The 26,123-nt window shown below is 42.5% G+C and overlaps 3 protein-coding genes across 7 annotated transcripts in view; all 3 read left to right on the forward strand.

The window, feature by feature from the left end:
* The window catches only part of LOC136647360 (protocadherin gamma-C3-like), a 270,585-nt gene that overhangs the window by 179,894 nt on the left and 64,568 nt on the right, over positions 1-26,123 (forward strand). The gene's annotated exons all lie outside the window — the stretch shown is intronic.
* On the forward strand, positions 10,979-13,354 carry LOC136647433 (protocadherin gamma-A12-like). Its single transcript, XM_066622959.1, has one exon. It carries the CDS (start codon positions 10,979-10,981, stop codon positions 13,352-13,354), a length of 2,376 nt encoding a protein of 791 aa, XP_066479056.1.
* Positions 15,482-24,257, forward strand: LOC136647436 (protocadherin gamma-B1-like). The gene is made up of 2 exons (XM_066622969.1): positions 15,482-18,001; positions 24,123-24,257. The coding sequence occupies exons 1-2, from the start codon at positions 15,482-15,484 to the stop codon at positions 24,255-24,257; spliced, it is 2,655 nt and encodes an 884-aa protein (XP_066479066.1).

A 26,123-nucleotide genomic window follows, 5' to 3' on the forward strand; every position in this document is an offset into this window, starting at 1 on the left:
TTCACTGTAGGACTCCACACTGGGGAGATCAGGACAACTCGGTTCTTCCTGGAGAAGGATGCCCTCAAGCAAAGCCTGGTGGTTTTAGTGAAGGACAATGGGCAGCCATCTCTCTCCACCTCAGTCACTGTCACTGTGGTGCTGGCTGACAGCATCCCTGAAGTCCTTTCAGACCTGAGCAGCATCTCAGCTCCTGTAGATCCCCAGTCTGACCTCACCTTCTACCTGCTGATCTCAGTAGCTTCAGTCTCCTGTTTGTTCTTTGTCTTCTTGGTTTTATTACTGGTCCTTAGGCTTCACAGATGGAGAAATTCTCAGTCATTTGACTCTGGAACTGTGAACATCAGTGGTGCTCCAGTTGCACAGTTTACAGGGATCAATGGAGTCCGAGCCTTTCTCAACTCCTACTGCCATGACATTTATCTGACTTCAGATTCTAGGAAGAGCAACGTCAGCTTGTCAAAGGGAAACTGTTCCAATACTTTGACCAGTCAGCAGCCCTGTGAGATTAGAGATCCTTTCCTTATGTCTGAGAATCTTAACAGCAATAATGGGGATCCTTCCCAACTTCAGGTGAGCTCACTACGTTATCTCTTAGGTTTTGCTTTAATAACAAACTTTCATTAACATATTTTTTAAAATCCCTTATTTTTAGTCAGAGTTCTAAAGAAACAGAGTCAGCCATGATCTCTGTAGTGTTTTCAACATCCAAGAGACACCTCCCCAAAAGAAAAAAAAAATTGGTAAGGAGGCATGTATATTTATTTATGTTTGCATACCAATTCAAGGCAGGGTACATTTTCCATCGGTATTCTGCAGCGACCCTCTGATGATATTTAAAATATCTGTTTTAGAAATTTTTTCATAATTTTTTTCATAAATCAATGTGGTGCAAATGGATCTTGGATAGCTGTGTATCCTCCATAGGCTGAGTGTAACTAAAATGTATGTACTAAAAGGTACATTGATATTCCGTTACTCCAGTTGCATTCTTAAATGTTTCTTTCAACTTGACATTATAAAATAGCTTTTGACAAACATTTTTCTCCCTTGTAAAGAGTGCTTGGGCCTGAACGTCTATGGGCATGGGCAGAAACTTAGGACACTTCTTTTCTGAACTACTCTTTTGCCTGCTGAAACAACAGAATCTTGCAGTACCTTATAGACCAGGGGTGTCAAACATAAGGCCCGGGGACTGGATGCAACCCCCGGAAGCTTGTTATCCGGCCCTCAAGCTCTCAGCTGCTGAGCAGTGCTGAGGTGTTACTGCTGAAAGGGCAGCCCACATGAATATTGGGCTCTCCCATATCTTGAAATATAATCAAGATTTGCATATTTTCTCTTCTGTCATTTGCAGTTAATGAGAACAAAGTGCTGATTTCTGGTGCTTAATGAATGTCATTTTCTGGTTAATGACATCACTTCCGGCCCTCAGCAGGCATCCTGAATGCTAATTTCGGCCCTCTGAATGAACAGAGTTTTACACCCCTGTTATAGACAAACCAGTTTCTTTCAGAATAAGCTTTTTCTGAGCTAAAGTATGCTTCGTCCGGTGAAGTGCACGTGCTCATGTACAACATTCACATGCACCATTGTAGTTGTGGACAGCACATGCTCAGTTAATCACCTTTTTTCAAGAAAGACAAGGCCAAGAACAGATGGCTGAAATTTGCATGTATCCTTCCCAACTGAGTAAATAGTTGTGTATTTTGTAATGGCATAGTTGCATAAGGAGAAGAAACTTCATCCATTTCTTGCCTCCACTTATTGCAAATTAGTTATTTCACATGGAAAACATATGAACTGTATCATGTATTGTTCAATACATCATTTCTTCAGACATGTGTCCTAGATTCTTCAAAGTTGTGCTCCTTTGTTTTATGTTCGGACATGATACCCTAAGGTTTTTCCTTGGATTGAACTAAGATGCACTGGTGTTAGGGAAGCACCTGGAACTTTGAAAAGTGGTCACTCTGTTATACAGCAGGCACCTGCACTTAGTTGGATGACTACTTGTTACTATCATATTTTTTCCCTTGTTTGAAAAATATATTGAAATTTTATGCATGTAATTGATATGCCACTCTACAGGAATATTGTTTGAAATGCGCACTGCCAGCACATTTTTTCAGGTTCATATTGAGCAAACAGGTTGTTGTTAATAATAATAGTAATAATTATCTTCACAGTGCTTTTGAGTCTAAAGAACTTTATATATGTTATCTTGCTGTAATAATTACAATCATCCTGTAAATTAAGTAAGAGCGCAGTCCTAACCCCTTATGTCAGTTCTTTCCAGCACTGGCATAGCGGTGCCAATGGGACATGTGCTGCATCCTCCAGTTGTGTGTCACTCACAGAGGCCTCCTCAAAGTAAGGGAATGTTTGTTCCCTTACCTCAGAGATGCATTGTCCTTATGTCAATGCTAGAAAGCACTGACATAAGGGGCTAGGATTGCGCCCTCAATAGTATTACAAGTGGAGGACTGAGACTAGCTTGCCTAAGAGTGCTAAATGAATTCATGACAAAGGTGAGATCTGAACCAAGGACCCCCTAATTTATAGCTTTCATACACTCCCAATTAGGACCCAGTCTATAAAGACAATGAAGTAAGTTTTGTTTCTTAGATATAGATTTTGTGTCTAATGAATCTGTTAAAAGTACAAATCCAAGAGGTAAAATGCTTTCTTTAGCAGTTTAATCAAAGCACATTATAAATAGATTATAAATCTATTAAATAGTGAATGGAAAAATTATATGTGGGGAGGACAGTTAGGGAACATTTCAGAGGAAAAGTTGTCATCAGTAGGATAAAGAAGAAAATAAACACTCAATACATGATTCTATTTTTCCTAATATCCAAATGGAAAATATATTCATAATTTTTAAAATATTTATACAAAGTTAAATAAATATGGATTTCATATACACAGTATATATGTTTTAAGGGGGAAATGTTCACAGGTTGGGTTGGAAATCTGGATACACAGACGCCAGTTTTTTTGAAGGCAAATCGTCCAGATTATTCAGCAGAGAGGATTCTGTTGCAGTTCTCCAACAGAAACTCACAGTGCCGCTGTTGCCCAATATGGTGATCTCAGGAAGGAGCTAGGGATCCACTGACTCGGATTGCTCCATTACCAACTGCAGACAAGGAAAAAAGCAGATCACATACATGCTGTTGCTAAGAAGAGGAAACCAACATGATATAACCAAATTAAGGAAAAACTAAAACTAGGTTTCAGTTTACCCTTCCAATACTCCTAAAATTCTGCTGAAAATTTAAGCTCATCTGCTGATCAGAGGAAACAGAAGAATGGAAATAGGGATGGAAAACATTAAGAGAGGGAGCTTCATGGCATGCAGACAGCAGATTTTGCTTCCCATTTTTTTGTCTTTCCTCTGTTGGGCTGTCTCAGAACCAATTCAGTATTCCATCCCGGAAGAGATGGCAAAGGGATCTTCTGTGGGCAATCTTGCCAAGGATTTGGGGCTGAATCCCAGGGATCTGAGGAACAGAAACCTGCACATCCTTTCTGAAGGTAAAAAGCAATATTTCACTATCAGTGCAGAAAATGGAAACCTGTATGTGAATGAAAGAATAGATCGCGAGGGCATATGTGGGGAGAATGTACGTTGCCTCATTGATTTTGAGGTTGTGGTTGAAAATCCTCTGAATGTTTACCATGTAAATGTAGCAATCCAGGACATAAATGATAACACACCACATTTCCTAGAGGACAGTATCAAGTTGGAAATAGTAGAATCCACATTACCAGGTGCCAGATTTCACATTGGGAAAGCTGAAGATCCTGACATGGGGATGAATTCACTCCAGAATTATCAGTTAAGTCCAAATGAGTATTTTATATTGGAGGTTAAAGATAGTCAGGATGGAAACAAATATGCAGAATTGTTGCTGCAGAAACCACTGGATCGGGAAAGTGAACAGACTCTCCAGTTGATCCTCAAGGCCCTCGATGGAGGTGATCCCAAAAAAATGGGGGCTGCTCAGATATGGATTTATGTCATTGATGCCAACGACAATCCACCCATTTTCACTCAAGAGGTCTATACAGTCAGCTTGAAGGAAAACTCTCCTGTGGGGACTTCTATAATTCAAGTGGTAGCCACTGACAGTGACGTAGGTGCAAATGCTTACATCAGTTACAGTTTCAGTAAGCTCTCAGAAAAAGCCTATCACAAATTCAGCTTAAATACACATAATGGAACAATAACAATTAAGGACACTCTGGATTTTGAGGAGGCAGAGAAGTACACTATTACAGTTGAAGCAAAGGATGGAGGGGGATTAGTGGCTCATTGTAAAGTTGAAATAAAGATATTAGATGAAAATGATAATGCCCCTGAGGTGATCCCCACTTTCTTGTCCAGTCCCATTCCTGAAGACTCTGTTCCTGGCACAATGGTTGCTCTTATCAATGTAAAGGATAAAGATTCTGGAGAAAATGGAAAAATTACATGCAGCCTACAAAGTAATTTGCCATTTAAAATTCTGACCTCATCAAACAATTATTATAAACTCCTCACAAACAGTCCTTTAGATAGAGAAAGAACTCCAGAATATAATATTACCATCACAGCTACAGATAAAGGCACCCCACCTCTCTCCACTCACAAAACCATCTCACTTCAGATCTCAGATATCAATGACAATTCTCCTGCCTTTGAAGAACCGACCTACAGTGTCTTTGTGCCAGAGAACAACCCTTCAGGTGCCTCCATCTTGACTATCAAAGCCTCAGACCCAGATCTGAACCGCAACTCCCAGATCTCTTACTCCATCCTCAAGAGCAACATGGAGGAACTTCCTCTCTCCTCTTACGTCTCCATTAACTCTCAGACTGGAACTCTCTACGCACAGAGATCTTTCGATTATGAACAATTCAGGGAGTTTCAAATTCAAGTGAAGGCCCAAGATGGTGGCTCTCCCCCTCTCAGCAGCAACGTCACAGTGTGGGTCTTCATTTTGGATCAGAATGATAACAGCCCTCGGGTCCTGTATCCTTCCCAAGGTCCTGATGGCTCTGCCTTGTTTGAGATGATTCCTCGTTCAGCAGCACCAGGCTACTTAGTGACCAAAGTGGTGGCAGTGGATGCTGACTCTGGACACAATGCCTGGCTCTCTTACCATCTGCTCCAGGCCACTGAGCCAGCACTCTTCACCATTGGGTCCCACACTGGGGAGATCAGGACGTCACGGGGCTTTGTGGAGAAAGATGCTGTGAAACATAGGCTGGTTGTCTTGATTAAGGACAATGGTAAGACTCCACTGTCAGCCACTGTGACACTGAACCTTGTCTTTGCTGAGAACTTCCAAGAGGCGCTTCCAGAAATGAGAAACCAGTCCAGTGACTCAGAACATCGTTCTGATCTGCAGTTTTACTTGGTTCTGGCTTTAGCTCTGATTTCATTTTTGTTCCTCCTGACAGTAACCTTGGTCATTGCAATGAAACTTCGACGATCAGGAAGTCCCAAATTATTCCAGTGCTTTGATCCTAATACTTTTCCTAAGACACAGGTTATTTTTCCACCAAACTATGAAGAAGGAACTTTGCCTTATTCCTACCAACTGTGTCTATCCTCAGAATTCAGGAAAGAGGATCTCTCTGCCCAGAAACCCAACATTCAGGCTGGAGAAAACTTGCTTTGCAATGATAACTCTCAAGTGGTACTTTTGGACAGCAACTGTGAGAATGTCAATTCTGAAATGCAGGCTGGTGAGAAGGTAAGGTTTGCACTAAGAAATTGTGGCACTATATCCCTCCAGTTTACCAGAATTGTAAATTATATGCTTAGTTCATTAATAACCTTATAATCCCTAATTAATGCTAGGTGCCAAGGCTCAGTTTGTCACTCTACTATATTTTACTATACTATGTCACTCTGTGTTTGGTACAAATCTATAGGGTAGGCTATTGTTCCATTATATCTTTGTAGAATAAAGGCCAGTTCACACAGTATCATTCTTCTACATGCAACCAATCACATTCCAGGCTTGGCACATGGTGACATGGAGAAATATTATATGTTACCTGCTAGTCATATACAGATACAGGTTGTGTCTCATTATTCGCGAGGGTTCCGTTCCAAGAACTCACGTGGATGGCGGAAAACACACTATAGCAAATCAATTTAAAAAACAAAGTTTCTTTGCTCTGGTGATTTAAAAATGGTCTTGCTGGCCTTTGTAACGCACACAGAGTCAATCAGTCTCTCTCTAGGAACATAGGCTTCAATCCCTCCCTTCACCAGGAGCCCCAGCAAGGGGGAAAGAATGGAGAAGGTGATAATCGCTGCCATTTGGCCTTCTTTCACGTGCTCAGGGGGAAGGGAGGAGTGAAGCCTGCAGAGAGAATGATTGATGGATTGTCAACCGGCTGCCCTCTCTGGCATTATTAAACCACCGTTTTCCTTTAATTTAAAGGGCCCTTCTCATCAGCTTTCAGATAGAAAAATCTGTGGATAATTAGGTTATACCTGTAATCACTTGTATGACTGTCTCTCTGCAACAGTAAAAAGCAGTTTTTTTTTAACTGTGATTTTAAAGGGGTGCATTTTTCCCCTTTTCCAGGGATCAGCACATTCCTTCTCATTTGCAGGGACCATTCGTGTTGAGTCAAATCCGTGTATAAAAAAATCCGTGTATAACAAGGCTGGACCTGTGTAATAGTTACTAATTTGTGGCATTTTGGTAATACTGTACTTTTCTAGCATCCATGATCATGGGCATTTGGGCTAACGGTTGTATCCATACAGTGCTGGTTTGGGTATGGTTCACTGCATGACTCTGCCTGAGAACAGTCTCTGCTGAACATTTGTTGGAGAGGAATGTTATGGAAGTTGTATGACTGCAGGAGTCGCAGCATCTGGGTAGAGGCTAGCAGGGACTGGGGATGCACTGGGTTCTCCTTATCCGCGTGTTCGGCACCTGCAAATTTGACTCAGTGCAGATGCCAACCTGTGCTGGAGGGCCCCAATTGACCTTCTGAATTCAACTGGAAGGTGCTTCCAGTCACGTCCAGAGGTCCTCTGATAATTAAATCCCCACTTGAGGATTTAATTATCAACAGATTTTGGTATCCGCTGGGGGGGGAAGGTCTGGGAACAAATCCCCCATGGACACTGAGGACCATCTGTGATCCCTTCTTTTGCAGGAATTACCTATCCGTGTTCACATTTCCCAAAGCAGAGTTTTACACACTGGATCAGGAAAGGAATCAAGAGTAGACAAAGATGTAACCAAATTCCATCTCAGTGTCTCTGAAGAATTTAAAGAGGTTTAAAGAGGACTGGAGTAAACTATTGGCCCTCAAGTTCTCAGTGAAAGAAAATCAATTCTTAGGAACTGTACTGATCTGAACAACAAGAGTACATTTGGCATGGGAGCACTTTGCTGGTTTCCCATTCATTCCATCTGGGCATAGAACAACTTCCCAAATGACAGTAACCAAGTCAAATAATGGCATTGCTTGAAAATCAAGCATGAACTAGAGCAGTGTTTCCCAACCTTTAGTGTGTCATGGACCACTGAGGCAAAAATTGAAATTGTTGTGGATCACATGCAACCCCCCCACTCCCTGTCCACTTCCAGTGCACACAAAAATACAATTAAATTTTTAATAATTGGAGAAGATTTATTAGAGATCTATTAGATTTATTATTTATAGAGAAGATTTTGTTGTCAGCTGAGGCAGCAGGTGGTTTCTTCTCTGTCTTCTCTGTCCTCTCTGGTGGTCCATGGGGGAGTGAGCACTGTCCCCATGGACTTCCAGAGGTGGTGGAGAATGCCCGCAGCTGATACTTCAGCCCTTTCTGGTGGTCAGTGGGGAGAATGCTTACTGAGATGCTGGAAGTGATCAAAGGTTGTTTTTTTTCCTGAGGGTCTCACTGACCACTTCTGAGGGTCTTACAGACCACCTGTGTCCACAGATTGAGTACCAGTGATCTAGAGAGATAGGAAGGGGAGGAACTGAAATGACTGATCTCCCTCCTTCACCCCTCTGAGTTCATGATACATCATTTCTTTGATCTTTTTCAGTTTGTTTCCTAGGAATACCTTTTATTTTCTGCAGCTGTGTTCATAAACATTCATCCTTGGAAATAAGTTCCAATGAAACCAGTTGGATTTCATGTTATGTAAATGTGTTTTTAAGATTGGGAAATATTTCCATTAAATATACTTTAATAACTGTCTGAATAGCCAATAGCTTTTATCATATTGATGACATAAACAATTATGTATGTTTCCTTGAATTAGTTTTGTTTGAAAAGTTCTTTTGAAGCATTGCTAAATAGTTTTATTAGATAGGAGGTGAGGAAATGGAGCTTCCTGGGTGGCCCTGGGCCAGTCACTATTTCTCAGCCTAACCTACCTCACAGAGTTGTACACCACCTTGAGCTCCTTGGAGGAAGGCAGCATAAAAATGTGGAAAATAAATAAACTCAGCAAGTCTGTGCATAAAAACAGAGACATGTGGAGAGGTTAGCAACAGGAGAGGCTTCCTGTGCTATACTTGTGAAATCCTATCACCACCACCCTCATCTTCCCCAAGTCGAAGCAGAGGAATTCAGATTGTTCAGGAGTAAAGGAGGGGGGGAAGAGAGCATAAGGGCCCAATCCTATCCAGTTTTCCAGCGCTGGTGCAGCTGTGCCAATGGGGCCTATGCTGTATCCTGTGGTGGGGATGCAGCCGCAGAGGCCTGCTCAAGGTATGAGAACATTTGTCCCTCATCTCTGGGTTGCATTGTGACGCCAGTGCTGGAAAGTTGGATAGGATTGGGCCCTAAGTTGTTTATCCTAAACTTTTGCAGAATTATGCTGTCTTGTTGTGCGTTGTTTTAGAAGTTGTATCAGATAAATTCTAGAGTACATTATTTTTCAGGTATTTTGTACCACAAGTCTGCCATGTATCTGACAGATGGGAAACTATTTTTCCCCAAATAGTTTGGACTTTGCTATTTTCTGAAAAGTGAGGTGCCTCGTGGAAGGCATGATGAGGGTCCAAAGAACTGTAACACTGTTTCATGCACTCAAGGATGCCTTTGACTTGTTTTTCTGTCAACAGCAATCCCTGACCTCATTCTGTAAGAAAAAAACACTACTTTAGGGGCTCACGCACACATAATGTCTTTTTTTTTTTTAATGAATCCTAGATGACGTGAAGCAGAGAGTGCCTGCTCATGTACAGATTGCTTCTCTTTTTAGGGCTCAATCCTAACCAACTTTCCAGTGCCAATGCAGGCACCATGCAACCCCTGGGTAACACTGCCTTACTTTGAGGAAGCCTCCATGACTGCCAGCCCCCCCACCTCAGGATGCTGCGCACGCCCCATTAGCACAGCTGCATCACTGCTGGAAAGTTGAATAGGACTGGACTCTGTGGGTTACTCCCACAGCTTTCACATTTCTGCCCTGATAACAACTAAAATGTGTCAATTTTACTTTAATATTTAGACAACTTTTTTGACCTGCACCTTTAATACAGCTTTAAAGATTCAATGGTTCCTGAACTCTGATCATAGTTTTGTACAGATTTATAGACATTAAAATGTGTGAATGTTGTCCTAGCAATAATATTGGGATGTAGAATTAGATTTGGCATTGTTGGACAGTATTAGTGTTTTCTGGGGGTCTGGATTCCTTCATTACAGACATTCAGAAATGCATGTCAGGATGTCTGACATACAGTGTATTCATTATTATTCATTATTATTATTAACAGTATTTGTATACCGCTTTTCAACAGAGAGTTCACAAAGAGGTTTACAGAGAAAAATCAAATATCGAATGGCTCCCTGTCCCAAGAGGGCTCACAATCTAAACAGTTGCAAAAGAGCACCAGCAGACAGCCACAGAAAAGGCAACTGCTGGGGTGAGGAGGGCCAGTTACTCTCCCTCTGAATAAGGCCTTAGTGGATAGCAGAGGGAACAAACAATAATTTGGTGGGTACACTAATATCATTCTTAGGTGAGTTTGCAAAAGTGTCCAGCTTGAGAGGGAGCCAATAAGCTTCAAATTTCTTGTTCTTCAAATAAGAAAATCTAACTGGATCAACCATCTGGAGAGAAAATCTTTTGTGGTATCTTGTCAGGCAACCTAGGGCCACTTCATTCCCACTATATGACAACTACAAAAGTCAAAACTAGCTGTCTGAATCCAACTCCAAACTTTGAAGAACTATAGAAAAATATTACAGGCCATTACTCAACATAGAACCGATGGAACATGAAGTTTACTAGAGACAAAGCAGTGTGTAAGAAATACTTCATATGTATTATGGAACATTATGCACATATAACTCTCTAGTTTTGTTTGGATTATTTTTTTTTTCACCTACTGATCATTATAGCTAGGAGAATGTGAAAAGAAAACAATAATTGGATCGATAAATAGAAGCATTAAGAGAGTGAAAATGTAGAAATAGAAACAGTATTTCTTTTAGTTGATTGTGTGGCCTGTGATAAAAACAGAGTACAAAAATATTGCCCATCACTGCAACATTTGTCACCAAATGAATTTGTATCACATACTTTGTCAAGATTATTCACATGTATCTGATCACTAGGCTTGCAAAAATATATCCATATAAAATGAAAATACCAAAATGAAATCCCCTTTTAAAAATCCAGACTTCCTTCAAGTGCAGTTCATTGGTTGAGACTCTGAGCGCCGCTGTTCACCAATTAGGCAGAGAACTACAGAGAGCGATCCATCCTACCTATTTCTGCTGCTCTTATTACCGCAGCAGCTCAGAACTTATTGAGATCATACTCACACTGACTACGTCCAGTCAAGGAAGATACTATCTGCCTCTGCCTTTCAGTTCAGTTATCAATCCCGTGGCAACATTCAGCAAAAAATCAGACTTCCAATAGGGAATCAAATGCTTCTTCACATCATGACAATGAGAGGATGGCTCCAAAACAGCAGGAGGGAAATCTTTGCTTGCTACATGATGGTGACTATCTGGGAGGCTGTTTCTGGGAATATTTACTACTCCATTCCTGAAGAAATACAGAAAGGATCTATCGTGGGAAACATTGCCAAGGAGATGGGACTGGATATAAGAGCTCTTGCAGAGAGAGGAGTACACATTGTTTCCCAAGGTAGGACTCAGTATTTTGCTTTGAATTTCAATAGTGGTCATTTATACACCACACAAAGAATCGATAGAGAGGAGATCTGTGGCCAAGTGGAGAAGTGTGTCTTGAATGTTGAGATTATAGATAGGGAGTCAATGAAAATTTATGGAGTGGAAATTGAAGTTATGGATATTAATGACAATGCTCCCTGTTTCTCATCAGATGAAATGGAGATAAAAATAAGTGAGAATAAAGCAATAGGATCCCGGTTTGCCATGCACGAGGCACAAGATGCTGATCTGGGTATTAATTCCCTGCAGGACTATAAACTCAGCAGTAGTAGCCATTTTTCTCTGAATGTGAAAATGGCAGCTGATGGTGCCAGATATCCAGAACTGGTGCTAGAGAAGTCTCTTGACCGTGAAGAAGCAGCCGCTCACTATCTGGTCCTCACAGCATATGATGGAGGGAACCCAGTAAGATCTGGCACTGCAAACATCCGAGTTGTGGTTCTTGATGCAAATGACAATGCGCCAGTTTTTGGCAAGCCTCTTTACACAGTGACCATAATGGAAGATGCACCCATAGGATCTCATGTGCTTACAGTACAAGCCACTGACCTGGATGAAGGAATCAATAAAGAGGTGAAATATTCATTCAGAAAAATAACAGGAAAAGCCTCCCAAATATTTCACCTGGACTCAACAACAGGAGAAATAACTCTTGCAGGAAGCCTGGACTATGAAAAATCTACACAGTATGAAATTGAGGTCCAAGCTCAAGACGGTGGAGATCTTTTTGATACATCTAAAGTTGTCATTGGTGTTACTGATGTGAATGACCATGCTCCTGAATTAGCCGTTACATCTCTAATTGCTTCACTGCCAGAAGACTCTCCAAAGGGGACTGTGGTAGCTCTTTTACATGTGCAAGATCAGGATTCAGGAAACAATGGGGAAACTGCTTGTTCAGTTCCCAGAAACCTCCCTTTCAGACTAAAGAAATCCTACAATAATTATTACAGCTTGGTGCTGGAGGAAGACCTTGACAGAGAGAGCATGGCTGCCTACAATGTTACCATCAAAGCCACAGACCAAGGGAATCCTCCCCGTTCAACTTCTACCATTATCCATCTTCAAGTTTTAGACACAAATGACAACCCTCCCCTATTTCCACAATCATCCTTTACTTCATACATCACAGAGAACAATCAAAGAAGTGTCTCCATATTTTCACTCAAGGCCAGTGACCCAGACTGGCATGAGAATTCCAAAATAACTTATTCAATTGAAAGTCAGGCAAATCATTCTTCTCTTTCTTCCTACCTCTCTATTAATTCTGAGACAGGAGTTGTTTATGCCCTGTGCTCCTTTGATTATGAAGAGTTCCGTGAGATTCAGTTCCAGATCAGAGCCCAGGATGGAGGCTCCCCACCACTCAGCTCCAATGTCTCAGTGACTCTCTTCATCCTGGATCAGAATGACAATGTTCCAGAAATCTTGTACCCTTCCCCTCCCACTGATAGCTCCACTGGAGTAGAGCTGGCCCCTCGCTCCTCTGAGCCAGGCTACCTGGTCACTAAAGTAGTGGCAGTGGATGCAGATTCTGGCCAAAATGGCTGGCTTTCTTATCAGCTACTCAAGGCCACCGAGCCAGGGCTCTTCACTGTAGGACTCCACACTGGGGAGACCAGGACAACCCGGTTCTTTCTGGAGAAGGATGTCCTCAAGCAAAGCCTGGTGGTTTTAGTGAAGGACAATGGGCAACCCTCTCTCTCTGCATCAGTCACAGTCACGGTGGTGCTGGCTGATAGTATCCCTGAAGTCCTCTCAGACCTGAGCAGCATCTCAACTCCTGCAGATTCTCAGTCTGACCTCACTTTCTACCTTGTGGTGGCTGTGGCATTTGTCTCCTGCTTGTTCTTTGCCTTCCTCCTTGTATTACTGGCCATCAGGCTGCAGAAATGGAGAAATTCACCGCAGCTGTTTGACACCGGAAGTGGGAATATCAGTGGGGTTCCAGTTTCACAGTTTGTGGGCATTGATGGAGTCCGTGCATTTCTTCACTGTTACTGCCATGAGGTCTCTATGACCACTGACTCTAGGAAAAGCAATTTCCACTTTCCAAAGGAAAACTCTTCCAACACACTGAAGAGTCAGCAGCCTTGTGAGATAGAAGCTCCCATTCTGATTGGTGATGACTTAAACATAACTGATGGGAATCAAACTGTTGTTGAGGTGAGCTAATTAATTCCCAGCATTTGTATTGCTGCACAATTACAAAAAATTAAAAATCAGAAAATTTTTTAAATAGAAATAGGTTTTTAAATGGGCTTCTTAGTAGTATGTGAATGTATTTTCTGTAATGTATTCATCCAGCATTCATTGCTGAAATTAGCTTTGGAAGTTTATGATGGGCATGTATTTAACACTACAGTTTAACTTTTTGAAATCATCTTCCACTGATAAGTTCCATGTCTTTTTCTTGGTCCACGTGTAACTTGCTGGTTTCTTGGGAGTATTATTAGTATACCCTTCCCAGCAGTCAGTGTTAATGCAGTTCTTTTTACTGGAGATGCTAGGGATTGAACCTGAGACTTCCTACATGCCAAGCATGGGCTCTGCCACTAAACCAATCTTCCAGATTTCAATGATAGGCCATTCTGCTTTGTCATACTGCACATATACCCCTAGCAGCTTGACTATCACTTCTTATATGTGAACCAAAACAGGATTCCTTTCCTATCCACCTGTCACAAAAGCTGCTCTTTTGCAGATCCAATATTGCAGGTTAGGCAGGCTTGGTACCTTCTCCCTCTTTCCACTGAATAGATGACAGATGTGAATGGTAGCAGATTTTCTGACACAGCCAAAGCTACCACACATGCACGTTTCAGTTGACATTACACTGGGTCTGAAGTGGGTCTGAAGGAAGTGACTGACTTCCAACTGACAGACATCCTGAGTTATGGATGGCATTCACACAGGCACAGTTCATCTGTTTTCATACTTTCAGGTGAGATAGTGTTGTTTGGACTTGCATCTGTTCCAACTTCCTGACAAACCTTCAAAATGGAACCAGTCGTAAGTTAGGAGCTTGGTGTATACTGAATAACTTGGTAGATGCTTCATTTTTGAAAAAGAAATTTGAAGCTCATTCATTGACAGAATCAGGCATTCTGGGGTTTAATTTAGAAGACTAGATTAAAGGGATTTTTGATGAACCCAGAAAAGGGAATATGACAAAGATGCTAGAAATCTAAACTAAGTTTGGCCTGTACTTTTTCCCCTCACTTGCTCCATCTGGGACAAATATTGTACACCATCCCAAATTAGATTAATAAATCCTGAACTTTTCCTGGAGGTACTGTAAGAACTTTCTGTTGGTCAAGCATTTACTGGCAGTTTTAGTCATATACTTCAAATTGTGTGATTTTCTGTGCATGCCAGTATATCTTGCTGAAGTTTTGTTTTTATGCAATTATTACTCATCCTCGGCCTCAGTGGCTAGAGGGTGCTGTGCACATACAAGAGCCCAGGAAATGAAGGCGAATGAAGTACATATGGGATTCAGCAACACTTATGTGAAAAGCAGACACAGTCATTATATGAAGACTACAATCACCATTGTATCACTTACTCTCCATAACATTCACCTTCTATCACCACCACCACATTCCCTCCAACTTTAGGTAGAGGTTGAAAGTTTGGCGCAAGAGCTGGCAATTTGGAAACTGTCTTGGATGTCCGTGATTTGGTTATTTTACTGACTTCCCCTCTCAACGTCTCTTGTGCTAAATTCTGCCTTGGGCATTTGCTTCGGCATAGGAATATATGACAGAATATAAATCCTTCAAATAAATAAATAAACTTCCAGAACAATATCAGATTGGGGGGGGAATGCTGCATGAAGAAGACCGTTAAGTATTGTACGCCTTACATTTTCTTGACACAAAACCTAGTGACACTTGAGATAATAATTGAGGATACCTATGGTATTTGAGAGCCTACAGTAATGTATCTACACCATCCTATCAGTAGAGTATTTATTAACAAGGGGAAGAAAAAGGAAACACACACTTTAAAACTGATTGCAGAACCTGTGCACGCTGCATCCATCTGATGGTCTGCCAGCCACTATAACTCTATCGGCGTGTTGAACCAATAGAAGCTCTTGCAGTTTTCCTGCTCAGACTCAGAGTGCCGCTGTTGGCAAATACGGGATCCAGATAGAAGTAAGAGATCCATTCACTTTCCTGTGATGCAACTATTACAGAGTTACATTCTGCAAATCTGATCAAGGAGAGCCAAGGGGCAATCCCACAGAATCCTAATCGAAATTGAGTCCAGTTCATTAAGGCAACATCAAAACCGATGCTTATTTGTGATAGTAGCTTCCTGCAGCCTGAAAGAAGCTTGAAAACCCTAATCAGGGAAAAAGAAAGGATGCAAACAAAGCAGCCGAGGAAATGGATGACGATCAGGCAGAGTTGGAGCAGCGGGCCATTTGGGCGGCAAGTACAGCTTTTCTTGCTTTTCTCTTTGTTCTGTCAGGCACTGCCTGAGGAGATTTGGTACTCAATTCCTGAGGAAAGAGTGAAAGGCTCCCTTGTGGGAAATCTTGCCAAGGATTTGGGTCTGAACAAGAGAGATCTGGTGAACAGGAAGCTCCGAATTGTCTCTGCAGCTAATGCCCAGTTCTTTACTGTGAATGAGGAACTTGGAGACTTCTATGTGGGAGACAGAATAGATCGGGAAGAAATATGTAAGAAATCCCCTCGGTGTGTCCTTAACTTAGAAATTGTGGTTGAAAACCCTCTGAATGTTTTTCACATAAGTGTCACAATAGAGGATATTAACGATAACGCACCACAGTTCTTAAAAGATAATATTAAGTTAGAAATCAGCGAATCAAGTTTGCCAGGAGCCGTATTTCCACTTGGAAATGCTGAAGATCTTGATGTTGGGAAAAATTCTCTTCAAAATTACCAGTTGAGCCCCAACCAGCACTTCACTTTGGATGTTAAAGAAAGTCCAGATGGAAACAAATATGCAGTATTAGTACAAAGCAAGCCACTGGATCGAGAAACTGAACAGAGATTTCATTTGATCCTTACAGGCCTGGATGGAGGAGAGCCATTAAAAACTGGAGTAGCCCATATATGGATTAACATTACTGATATCAATGACAATCCACCAGTTTTCACTCAAGAAGTTTATAAATTCAGCCTAAAGGAGAATGCACCTAAAGGATCATCAGTGGTACAAGTTAAAGCCTTGGACAAAGATGAAGGCTCCAATTCACAGATAAGTTACAGTTTCAGCAACATTGGAGTTAAAGCGAGCCAGAAATTTCAACTGGACCCAGAAAGCGGGGTGATTTCAATTCAGGAGACATTGGACTTTGAAGAGTCCAGAAGCTATATGATGTTAGTGGGAGCCAGGGATGGTGGTGGATTATTGACCCATTGCAAAATTGAGATTGAGGTCCTTGATGAGAATGACAGTGCTCCAGAAGTTGTGCTAACATCTGTGTTTAGCCCCATTCCTGAGGACTCTCCAACAGGAACTGTGATTGCTTTGATCAGTGTGAATGATAGAGATGAAGGGGATAATGGGAAGACAACTTGCTATATTCAAGATGATATGCCTTTTAAAATTCTGTCCTCATCTAACAATTACTATAAACTTCTCACAGACAGTCAACTGGACAGAGAAAAAATCTCAGGTTATAATATCACGGTTACAGCCACTGACAAAGGCATTCCCCCTCTTTCGACATACAAAACTATCTCACTACAGATCTCAGATATCAATGACAATTCTCCTGCCTTTGAAGAATCTATCTACAATGTCTTTGTGTCAGAGAACAACCCCTCAGGTGCCTCCATTTTCACGGTCAAAGCTTCAGATCCAGATCTAGGCCACAACTCAAAAATCAAATACTCTGTCCTCAACAGTAACATTGAGGACCTGCCTCTGTCATCGTATGTTTCTATTAATTCTGAGACGGGTACTATCTATGCCCAGCGATCCTTTGATCATGAGCAGTTCAGAGACTTTGAGATAGAAGTGAAGGCACAAGATGGCGGCTCACCCTCTCTTAGCAGCAGAGTAACTGCAAGGATTTTTATTTTGGATTGCAATGATAACACCCCTCAGATCCTGTATCCCTTTCCAGGTGCTGATGGCTCCGCCTTGTTTGAGATGGTGCCGCGATCTTCTGAGCCAGGCTATTTGGTTACAAAGCTTGTGGCAGTGGATGCTGATTCTGGACACAATGCTTGGATCTCCTATCATCCACTCCAGTCTACCGAGCCAGCTCTCTTCACCGTTGGGCTCCATACTGGGGAGATCAGGACAGCACGGACTTTGGGAGAAAGAGATGCTGTGAAACAAAAACTGGTCATTGTAGTAAAGGATAATGGAAGTCCGCCACTTTCCGCCACTGTGACTCTGAATCTGGTGCTTGCTGAGAACTTCCAAGAGGCCATTCCTGAAATGAACAAAATGCCCAAGGACGCAGAGCATCAGTCTAGTATGAATACCATATTGGTAACAGCCTTAGTGTTAGTCTCATTTTCATTTCTTTGTACCGCCATAGCAGTTTTAATTCTTAAATGTCGGAGACCGAGAACTCCAACAGTGTTAGGGTCCTACAATACTGAACTGTACTCGAGCTTGGGGCACAAGTTTGCCTGCAATTACAGCAATGGGACATTGCCGTTGCCCTATTCCTATGAAGTATGCCTAGCTTCCAAGTCAGGACCCGGCGAGTTTGCCTTTCTGAAACCAAACCAGGCTTCGGCCACAGATAATCTCATTGCTGCAGATGATTCTGGAATTGGGAATGACTCTCTGGGTGAAACTCTCAGCTCTGACAACAAGATACAGGTGAGAATCACAAGACTATCAATTAAGAGCTTTCCCTCTGCATTTCTAAGTGAATTCAGTCACACTCCTCCTGCATTTTAACTCTGCTAAGTTGATGTCATTTTTTAAAACAATGATAATCAGTGAAAGTCAGTGTTTCTGAAGGAAAAATATAGAGCAGCCATTTTCAACCACTGTGCCATGGCACGCTGGTGTGCCGCGAATGGTCTGCTAGTGTGCCATGGGAGTTTGGGGGGAGAGTCATTTATTAATAGGGCCATTGGGGGATGTGAGCTCCCCATCAACAGCATGGTGTGCCTTGTCCATTGTCAAAAAACTGATGGTGTGCCTTGGCACGTTGTCAGTGTGCCGTGAGACAAAAAAGGTTGAAAATCACTGATACAGAGCATAGGGCTGAATCCTAACTAACTTTCCAGTGCTGATGCAGCTGCAATGCAGCCCATACAAATGTTCCCTTACCTTGATGCCTCCATGACTGCCCCCTTACCCAGGATGCAGTAAACAATGCATTGGCACGGCTGCATCGTCCCTGGAAAGTTGGATAGGATTCAGCCCTTGTTTGTTGGCAACCTTCAGTCTTGAAAGACTGTGGTATCGCGCACTGAATGGTGGTTCTGGCACAGCGTCTAGTGTGGCCCTTAGGCTACTGTATATATGCGATGTGAATAATTCCATAAAGTGATATGTACTGCTGGAACCAGGTAAGCTCAAACTTTAATTCATGCAGGCACATGACAGAGCCCAGAAGCCATTTAACTGCAGCTGTTTTATTCAGCAGGGATAAAAGGACAACCTAGACTTTAGTACAAGAAAGTAATCTACCGCATGGTGAAGATTGGTTGGGTTAAGTCTGCCCTCTGCTGTTGAAATAGTATACTACAACCATGGATTTAGTACAGGCCAGGGTATAATTCCATAGACTGGCGTGTTCCTTGAATTTTTTTTTTCCATTTTGTTGTAATTTCACATAACTTCATAATAATATTAACTAGTGGAACAAAAATATCTTGTTTATTGCAGTATGTGTGTGCATTTTTGTGTGTACTTACACACACACACACACACACACACACACACACAGCTGCAGTTTGGTTGGGGTGGTGGTAACACTTTATGCAAGCATCCTATGCCAGGTGGTCACTAGCCCCATCACTAGCCAGCCATCCCCATTAGCTGGTGGCAGCATTGCTGCTGCTCCTGCTGCTTCCCACCTTTTCAAAAAGTGGGAGGGGAACCAAGGAGAAGGAAATGTGGAGAAGTAGAGTGGTGGGCTAGAACACTGCTGTACTCCTTAATCTTTCCCAGTTGCAAACACAAGGATCAGGACAGATAGGAGGAAGGACAGCAGCAGCAGTGCCCAGTGGCGTCAAAAGGGTTTGCGTCACCTGGAACGGGAGGCCAGTGCGTCACCCCCATGATGGACCACCTCCTATGCAGTGGGCGGGGCAAAAACCTGGGTGGTGGGCATGGTGATGTACCATTGCCCCACCCCCACTGGTTTTTTGGCCATACCTTTTAATAGAATAGAAATATTTCAAAGCTGTTTGTTTCATTGCATTCTACTGTAAATTACACATCAAATGGAATATAACATTATGGTATTATTCCTACAAACCACAATTTTAGCAATTTTGGTCACTAGTGGTATCACCCCCTAAGGGTATCATCTTAGTAATACCTAATTGGGTCCATGCAGTATCATAATAGCATCTCATTAGCTCTTCGAACACTCATTAGCTCTTCGAAACAGTCTCTTCGGTCTGTTTTGAATTAAGGAAATGTACTTTTTGCATCACAATCCTATCTTGCACTGGGACAGGCCAGGAGACCTGCACTGTATCCAGCACAAGATAGGGGCCCGAAGTGGCTCAGGCAAAGGCAAGGGGAAACTCTTCCCTTTAACCCTGGGTAAGCAACCACAGCCCCAGTGGGTCTCCCCAGACTTGCACCACCTCAGGGCATAAGTCCGAGAAGAGCAGAGTAACTTGCAGCTGTTCCACACTGCTTGGGGAACAGGGTTGGGGTCCTGCATAACTGCTGGGTCCCAGCCCTGCCTCCTGCTTCCCGCCTCCCCACCTGCACCCAGGACCGCCCTCCACCTGCCCCAGAACACCTCCTTCCTGCCTTCTCCCTGCCTCCTCCATGCCCTCCCCAGACCCTTGCATCGGCTGAGCTCAGCCGACACAACCCTCCCTACCCAAGTTGGCGCAGAGCCTGGATTCAGCCTCTGCAGGCCAGCGCACATTCCTGCACCCTTAGAGAGCAATTCTAACCAAATTTCCAGCACTGGTATAGCTGTGCCAGTGGGGCATGTGCTGCAGCCTGCAGTTCGGGGGCAGTCACAGAGGCCTCCTAAAGGTTAGGCAAAGTTTGTTCCTTTACCTCAGAATTGCACTGCCCTTATGTTGGTGCTGGAAAGTGGGTTACGATTATCACATAAGACAGTAGCATTTTTGTTTTCTGGTTTCTTGGTCATAACTTTTGATAAAATGGAGATATTTTACTCTGGTTTTTTTCATTGCATTCTGCTGTAAATTACACATCGATTGGTATATAACATGATGGTATTATTCCTACAAACTGCAATTTTAGCACGTGACCCCTCCCCAGTGTGCGTCACCCCCCATGCATGTCGCCCGGTGCACATTGCACCCCCTAGCAACGCCACTGGCCGTACCAGATAAGTAGAGGGGCAGAAAGATTAACACAGCAAGGGAGAAAATCAGCACGGGGTGGGGATGGGGAGATGGGTGTATGGAGCCTGCCACAAGGGGGCAGTGCTATGTCATGCCAGGCACTGGGGTGGGTGAGGACTTTGGTTTGGACCTGGTAAGAGATGTTCTAAATATGAATTAAAAACTTAAAGTTTGAATGTCACCCTCTATCTTAGGGCCATGGGTCCAATCTGTAAATTCAAAGTTTCCCTCTAGCACCTCAAAACCAAATAGTTTTTCTGTTGAAAATATTTCCAGATGTAAAAAGTTGTGCTCATTCAATTAAGATAGCTTGCAGGTGGTTGTTAAAAGCTTTTGTCATGTGACCACTGGCATGTTTTCTGAAATTTCTCCAGAGGCTGTAGTTGCTTTTCCAACATACTTCAGGTGGCATCCAGAGTACTTACATTTTATCCGAAATGTTACACCTCTGGATTCCCAGGTGACATTCTTTTTTACGTTACATAATAGGTCTTTCTAGTCATTCTGTTTTTGAAGGCAACCCAAAGAGAAGTACAGACCAAAATGGCCTGATTACAATTACATCCACGATATCCAAAATGATCCAACATTATTCATAGGTAGTTTTAGCTTTCACATCTAATTTACATAGCTTTAGAGTTTTATGGAAACTGATCAAAGGAGAATAGCCAGATAGGTGGTGCTGGATGAAAGTGTTGCTTTCTCATAGCCTTCTTATCCAGGAAAAATCTTATCCAGAAAAACCCCTCCTCCACAGAGGTGAGAAAGATACAAAAAAGCAACACCACATCTGCTGAGCTGGCAAATGTCCTTCTGGCATCTCCTACTTCTCACCTTTTGATTAAGAAGAGATTACGTCTTGGTAGACATTTCACAACACTTTGAAAAAAGCCAGGCTAAGCAAACGTCTCCAGTACTGTTGCCTCACTTGAGTTCACTTCACAGGTCTTGGGATCCTCACCGTGTGAGTTCTCAGGTCCTTTTTTGAAGCTGTTCAAATCTTAACTCAGCTCATACCTTCATAATTTAAGTATCACCCCACTGAAGCATATCCCACACAAGGCCTTGGTTTGCCAATAGAAATCTGTAATTCTCTTGAGCAAGATTTCAGATCGGATAAGCTTATTGCATCTCCGCCATTATAGACTCATTGAACTGTTTCTTCATAGGCTGGACATAACATATTTCCATTGCCTCTATGAGGAATGATCATAAAGTAGGCTATGAGCACGCCGGAGCACTGATCCAATTTCTAATGGGCCGCTTTGCCTGCTGATTGCTGGGATTCTTGCAGAGAATGCTGGGCTACATGGATGCTGGTCTGATTCAGCCAGGCACTTCTTGCATTCTTAGGCAAGAATGCATTGCCACCCACAGACAGGCAAATACGGAATAAAGCCAGGCTACCATTTTATGTATTAGCAACCAGATCTGCAGAGGGATAAATACTGCTTTACTACACCTCCCTCATCTAAGTGCAGATACCTAAGTGTTTCTAAGGAAAAGAAGGCTATTTCCTGCTATCATCCTTGCTCAGTTGATCCCACCCTAGCTCCAAAGCCAATCCTCATTGCAAATTCCCTTTTGGGTGCCAAAAATGTTCCTAGCCAGATCATCATCGCTGAGCCTGTCAAGATTTAAGGCCAACAAGGCTACTGGTATCAGAAATGTCCATCCCAGTTTCACATTGATCAGGCCCCAAACCATGGCTCACATAAGTCTGCTTTCACCACTATGATGCCTCCAGCAGGCTCACCAGTATCCTCCTGTATTCTGCCCCACCCACTTGGCACCTGCCCATTGTAACCAAATCCAGCTAGCCTTTCAATTATGTTCTGTCTCCAAAACCTCAACTGTGAAAAGCAGAGGTGTCCGTGAGATGGGTGCCACCTGGTGCTCACCTGCAGAAGGTTGATGTAAAGTAATGATATGATCATACTGCAGCCAACTTTCCAGGGTTCACAGCACAGTCTTGCTCAGCCAGTGCTTCCTTCCCTGAAAGGGTGGAGCAACATCTCCCTCCCTGCTTAAGCAGGAGAGATGGGAGGATCAGTGCTACCTTAAGGACTTTGTCGGATCTCTAAGTGCATAATGTGGTCTGTTTTGTTTCTTTAAACAGCTGCCTGGTGGGAGGGAGTCATGAAAGAGAGAGCAACGAAGGCAGGGGGTTGTGGGGAGTTAGAACTTTGCTCCAACTGGATTTCACTCCTGATCTTGCCCATCCACACTGTCAATGGAAGGCTCCCCCCCCCCTGTTTAAAATAGTGTAGGGGGCGTGATCAGAAGCATCAGAATTGTCACTTCTGACTAGGATGTATGTGTGGAGCATTCCCTTGCTTTGTAAAATTAACTTACACTGATGGATCAAAGTGATTATAGGTATAGGGGTATGTTTTATTAAGCAGATCATGGAGGACTAAGTAAAACTTCCCATTGCTTAGATTATGGACTTTGCAACACCTCCTGCACCCTTCTATACATTGTAGCATTTACGTTTTTCCAACAGTTTGACAAAAATCTACTATCGGTGGCATTTTAAACAGGTTTTATGGAAGTGGGATAAGACTCATACGGTTTTATGGAAGTGTTGTTAAGACTCAATAAATGCTCCCTTACCTTGAGGAGGCCTCTGTGACTGCCCCCACACCGCAGGATGCAGCACATGCCCTGTTGGCATGGCTGCATCGATGCTGGAAAGTGGAATAGGACTGGGCCTTGTCTTTCTTGTTTGGCTGATGCTTTTCCTCAGACATCTGTAATCGAGAAAAATTGACTGAGAAAGAGGGATTGGCAAGAAGCCAGAAATTTAGGTGTTTTAGGCAGGCAGCTACCTATTAATATCAGGGGCCGATTCATCCACTCATTCCCCTGACATAATGTATGCTATCACCTGCCAACAACACCCTTTTGCGACCTACATAGAATGCGCAGATCAGTCTCTATGCAGAAGAATAAATTACCGTTTCTGTGAGATTTGTGTTATACGTGCCGAGCGTATACAAGAAAAGCACAGCAGCAGTAACAGGATATAACATGATCCCATGAAAATGTGTACAGCAGTGGTTCTCAAACTGTGAGCCGTGGCTTCCCAGGGAGCCATGGAAACCAGCCAGGGGAGCCGTGGAATCCTTACAAGAAACCTGTTGCCCTATTCAATCTATAGGATTGTAGTACTAATGAGGAGCTGTGGCCAATGGCCCAGTGGGTCAAGGGAGCCACTAGTCAAAAAAGTTTGGGAACTATCGGTGTACAGGATTACAGCCCTGGTAGGTCATAAGAATGTGGAGAAGGGGGTTACAGATAGGTTCCAGCAAACACAGGATGTCCTCCCCTCCCCCCCCCGCAACTAGTGTTTAGCGAACACTGCAGGTGCTTATGCATACTGATTGCCAAAATAAAACAGCTTGTGTTTTTGTCTTCTGTAGCTGAGTGGTTTGATTTACTTCTGTTCCTCTCATGATACCAGTCCTTACAGCATGGGACAACTAAGAGATCATAAAGTTTCTAATCAGGTGGCAGAACAAGAAATACGTTCTAATAAGGCAAACCGTTCTGGGTAAATGCAGTATTTTTGTTATCATCTCTCTCTCTGAATTGACCATTCTGTCAAGGGAAGAAGATAATTTTGTTTCTTTTCTTCTGCACTTAGCTTATCATCTACCAGATGTACAGTATAGCTGAAGTTTTTCTTTTTTCTTTTTGTGACATGGCATCCAATTGAAGTTCCTTTTGTCTGTAGTGGAGGGGTGTGTGTGCTTATGCATAACATGCAAAAATTCCATTCTCTTTGTTATTACCAACATAGCATGGGGGGAGGGAATTGTATTGTACTTCAATCATTCTTCAAAAGTTCTTCTTGAGAGTAGATAGGGATGAGACATTCAGACACAAAGGGCACAATCCTAACCCACTTTCCAGCACCGACATAAGGGCAGTGCAGCTCCTAAATTAGGAAAGAAACATTCCCTTACCATGAGGAAACCTCAGTGAGTGCCCCTCAACTGCAGGATGCTGCACACATCCCATTGGCACAGTTATGCCAGTGCTGGAAAGTGGGTTAGGATTTGGGCCAAAATCTCTAAGCTATTTTGCAGTAAACTCATGGGGTGCCTTCTTCCCCCACACAGATGCTGTGCTCATGTGTGTAGTGTGATTCTCATACTGTTAACCAAATGCTGCTTTCTCATACACAGGCGGCATTTATGGGAGTGGGAGCTTTGTGCATCAAGGGAGAGGATTGGTAGAGATATGGGTGTTATGCACAAACCTCCCATTCTTCAGCCCGTCCTGGTGCATTGCCTTTGCACAAGTCCTCATGGAGATCTTTCTGCACACAAGAGCTGCATCTGCATGGAGAAAGTGCATAGTACTCAGAGTAAAATGTAATGTACGTTTGTATCTGTGTGTACACGTAGATGCGCACACATACATATATTTGTGTACTACTTAGGTTTATATTCTCTCTACGGTTTCTGTACAGAGTCTTCACCTATCAAATATTTATGCCTAGAAAAGGTTTTGTTGACTGTAGTACTCAGATCTAGGAAAGGAGGATGGGGGAAAGTTGAACCAATGTTAATACAGTACAGTATATCATTTGTATGGCATTGCTGTAGATCATCACAATGCAAATCTGTATATGAAATTCATTTCAGTCTTGTGTTTCTCTTCCAACTGTTGGACATATGTTTGGTTGTGGTTTGCTTAATTAATTATGATCTCAAAAGATCTCAAATTAACAACTTGCTGTGGAGAAGCTGATCAAATTTATATCTCTTAATTTAAGCATATTTTATGCGACAAAATATACTTAAAGGTAAATCTGTTTTGGATACAGACATAGATGTCATAGATTTTGCTTAATTGTGATGGAGGAGAGTTCTTTCCTTTCTTGTTTATAAAGAAGAAATGAACATGTGAAAATGAAATGAAACCAGCTGTACAACCCACAGTCTATTTAAGGTGAAGCACCTGGATTTGTGTTATTGAAGTCAACAAATCGGTGGACTGTGCTGACAATGACACCAAAATGATGTGACAGAAGACAGTTTAGATGTGCATTGGTGGCAAAATGTCCAGTTTTATACATAGCAGAGGCTGTGCATTATTATTATTATTATTATTATTATTATTATTATTATTATTATTATTATTATTATTATTAACAGTATTTATATGCCGCTTTTCAATGGAAAGTTCACAAAGCGGTTTACAGAGAAAATCAAACAAACAACTCATGGCTTCCTGTCCCAAAAGGGCTCACCATCTAAAAAGATGCCAAAGAACACCAGCAGACAGCCACTAGAAAAGACAGTGCTGGGGTGAGGAGGGTCAGTTACTGTCCCTCTGCTAAATAAAAGAAGAGCACCCACTTAAAAAGTGCCTCTTATCCAGTTAGCAAGGGTTGTTAACTGCAATTACTGCAT

This window comes from Tiliqua scincoides, chromosome 4, assembly GCF_035046505.1.
Source record: "Tiliqua scincoides isolate rTilSci1 chromosome 4, rTilSci1.hap2, whole genome shotgun sequence".
Taxonomy (NCBI): domain Eukaryota; kingdom Metazoa; phylum Chordata; class Lepidosauria; order Squamata; family Scincidae; genus Tiliqua; species Tiliqua scincoides.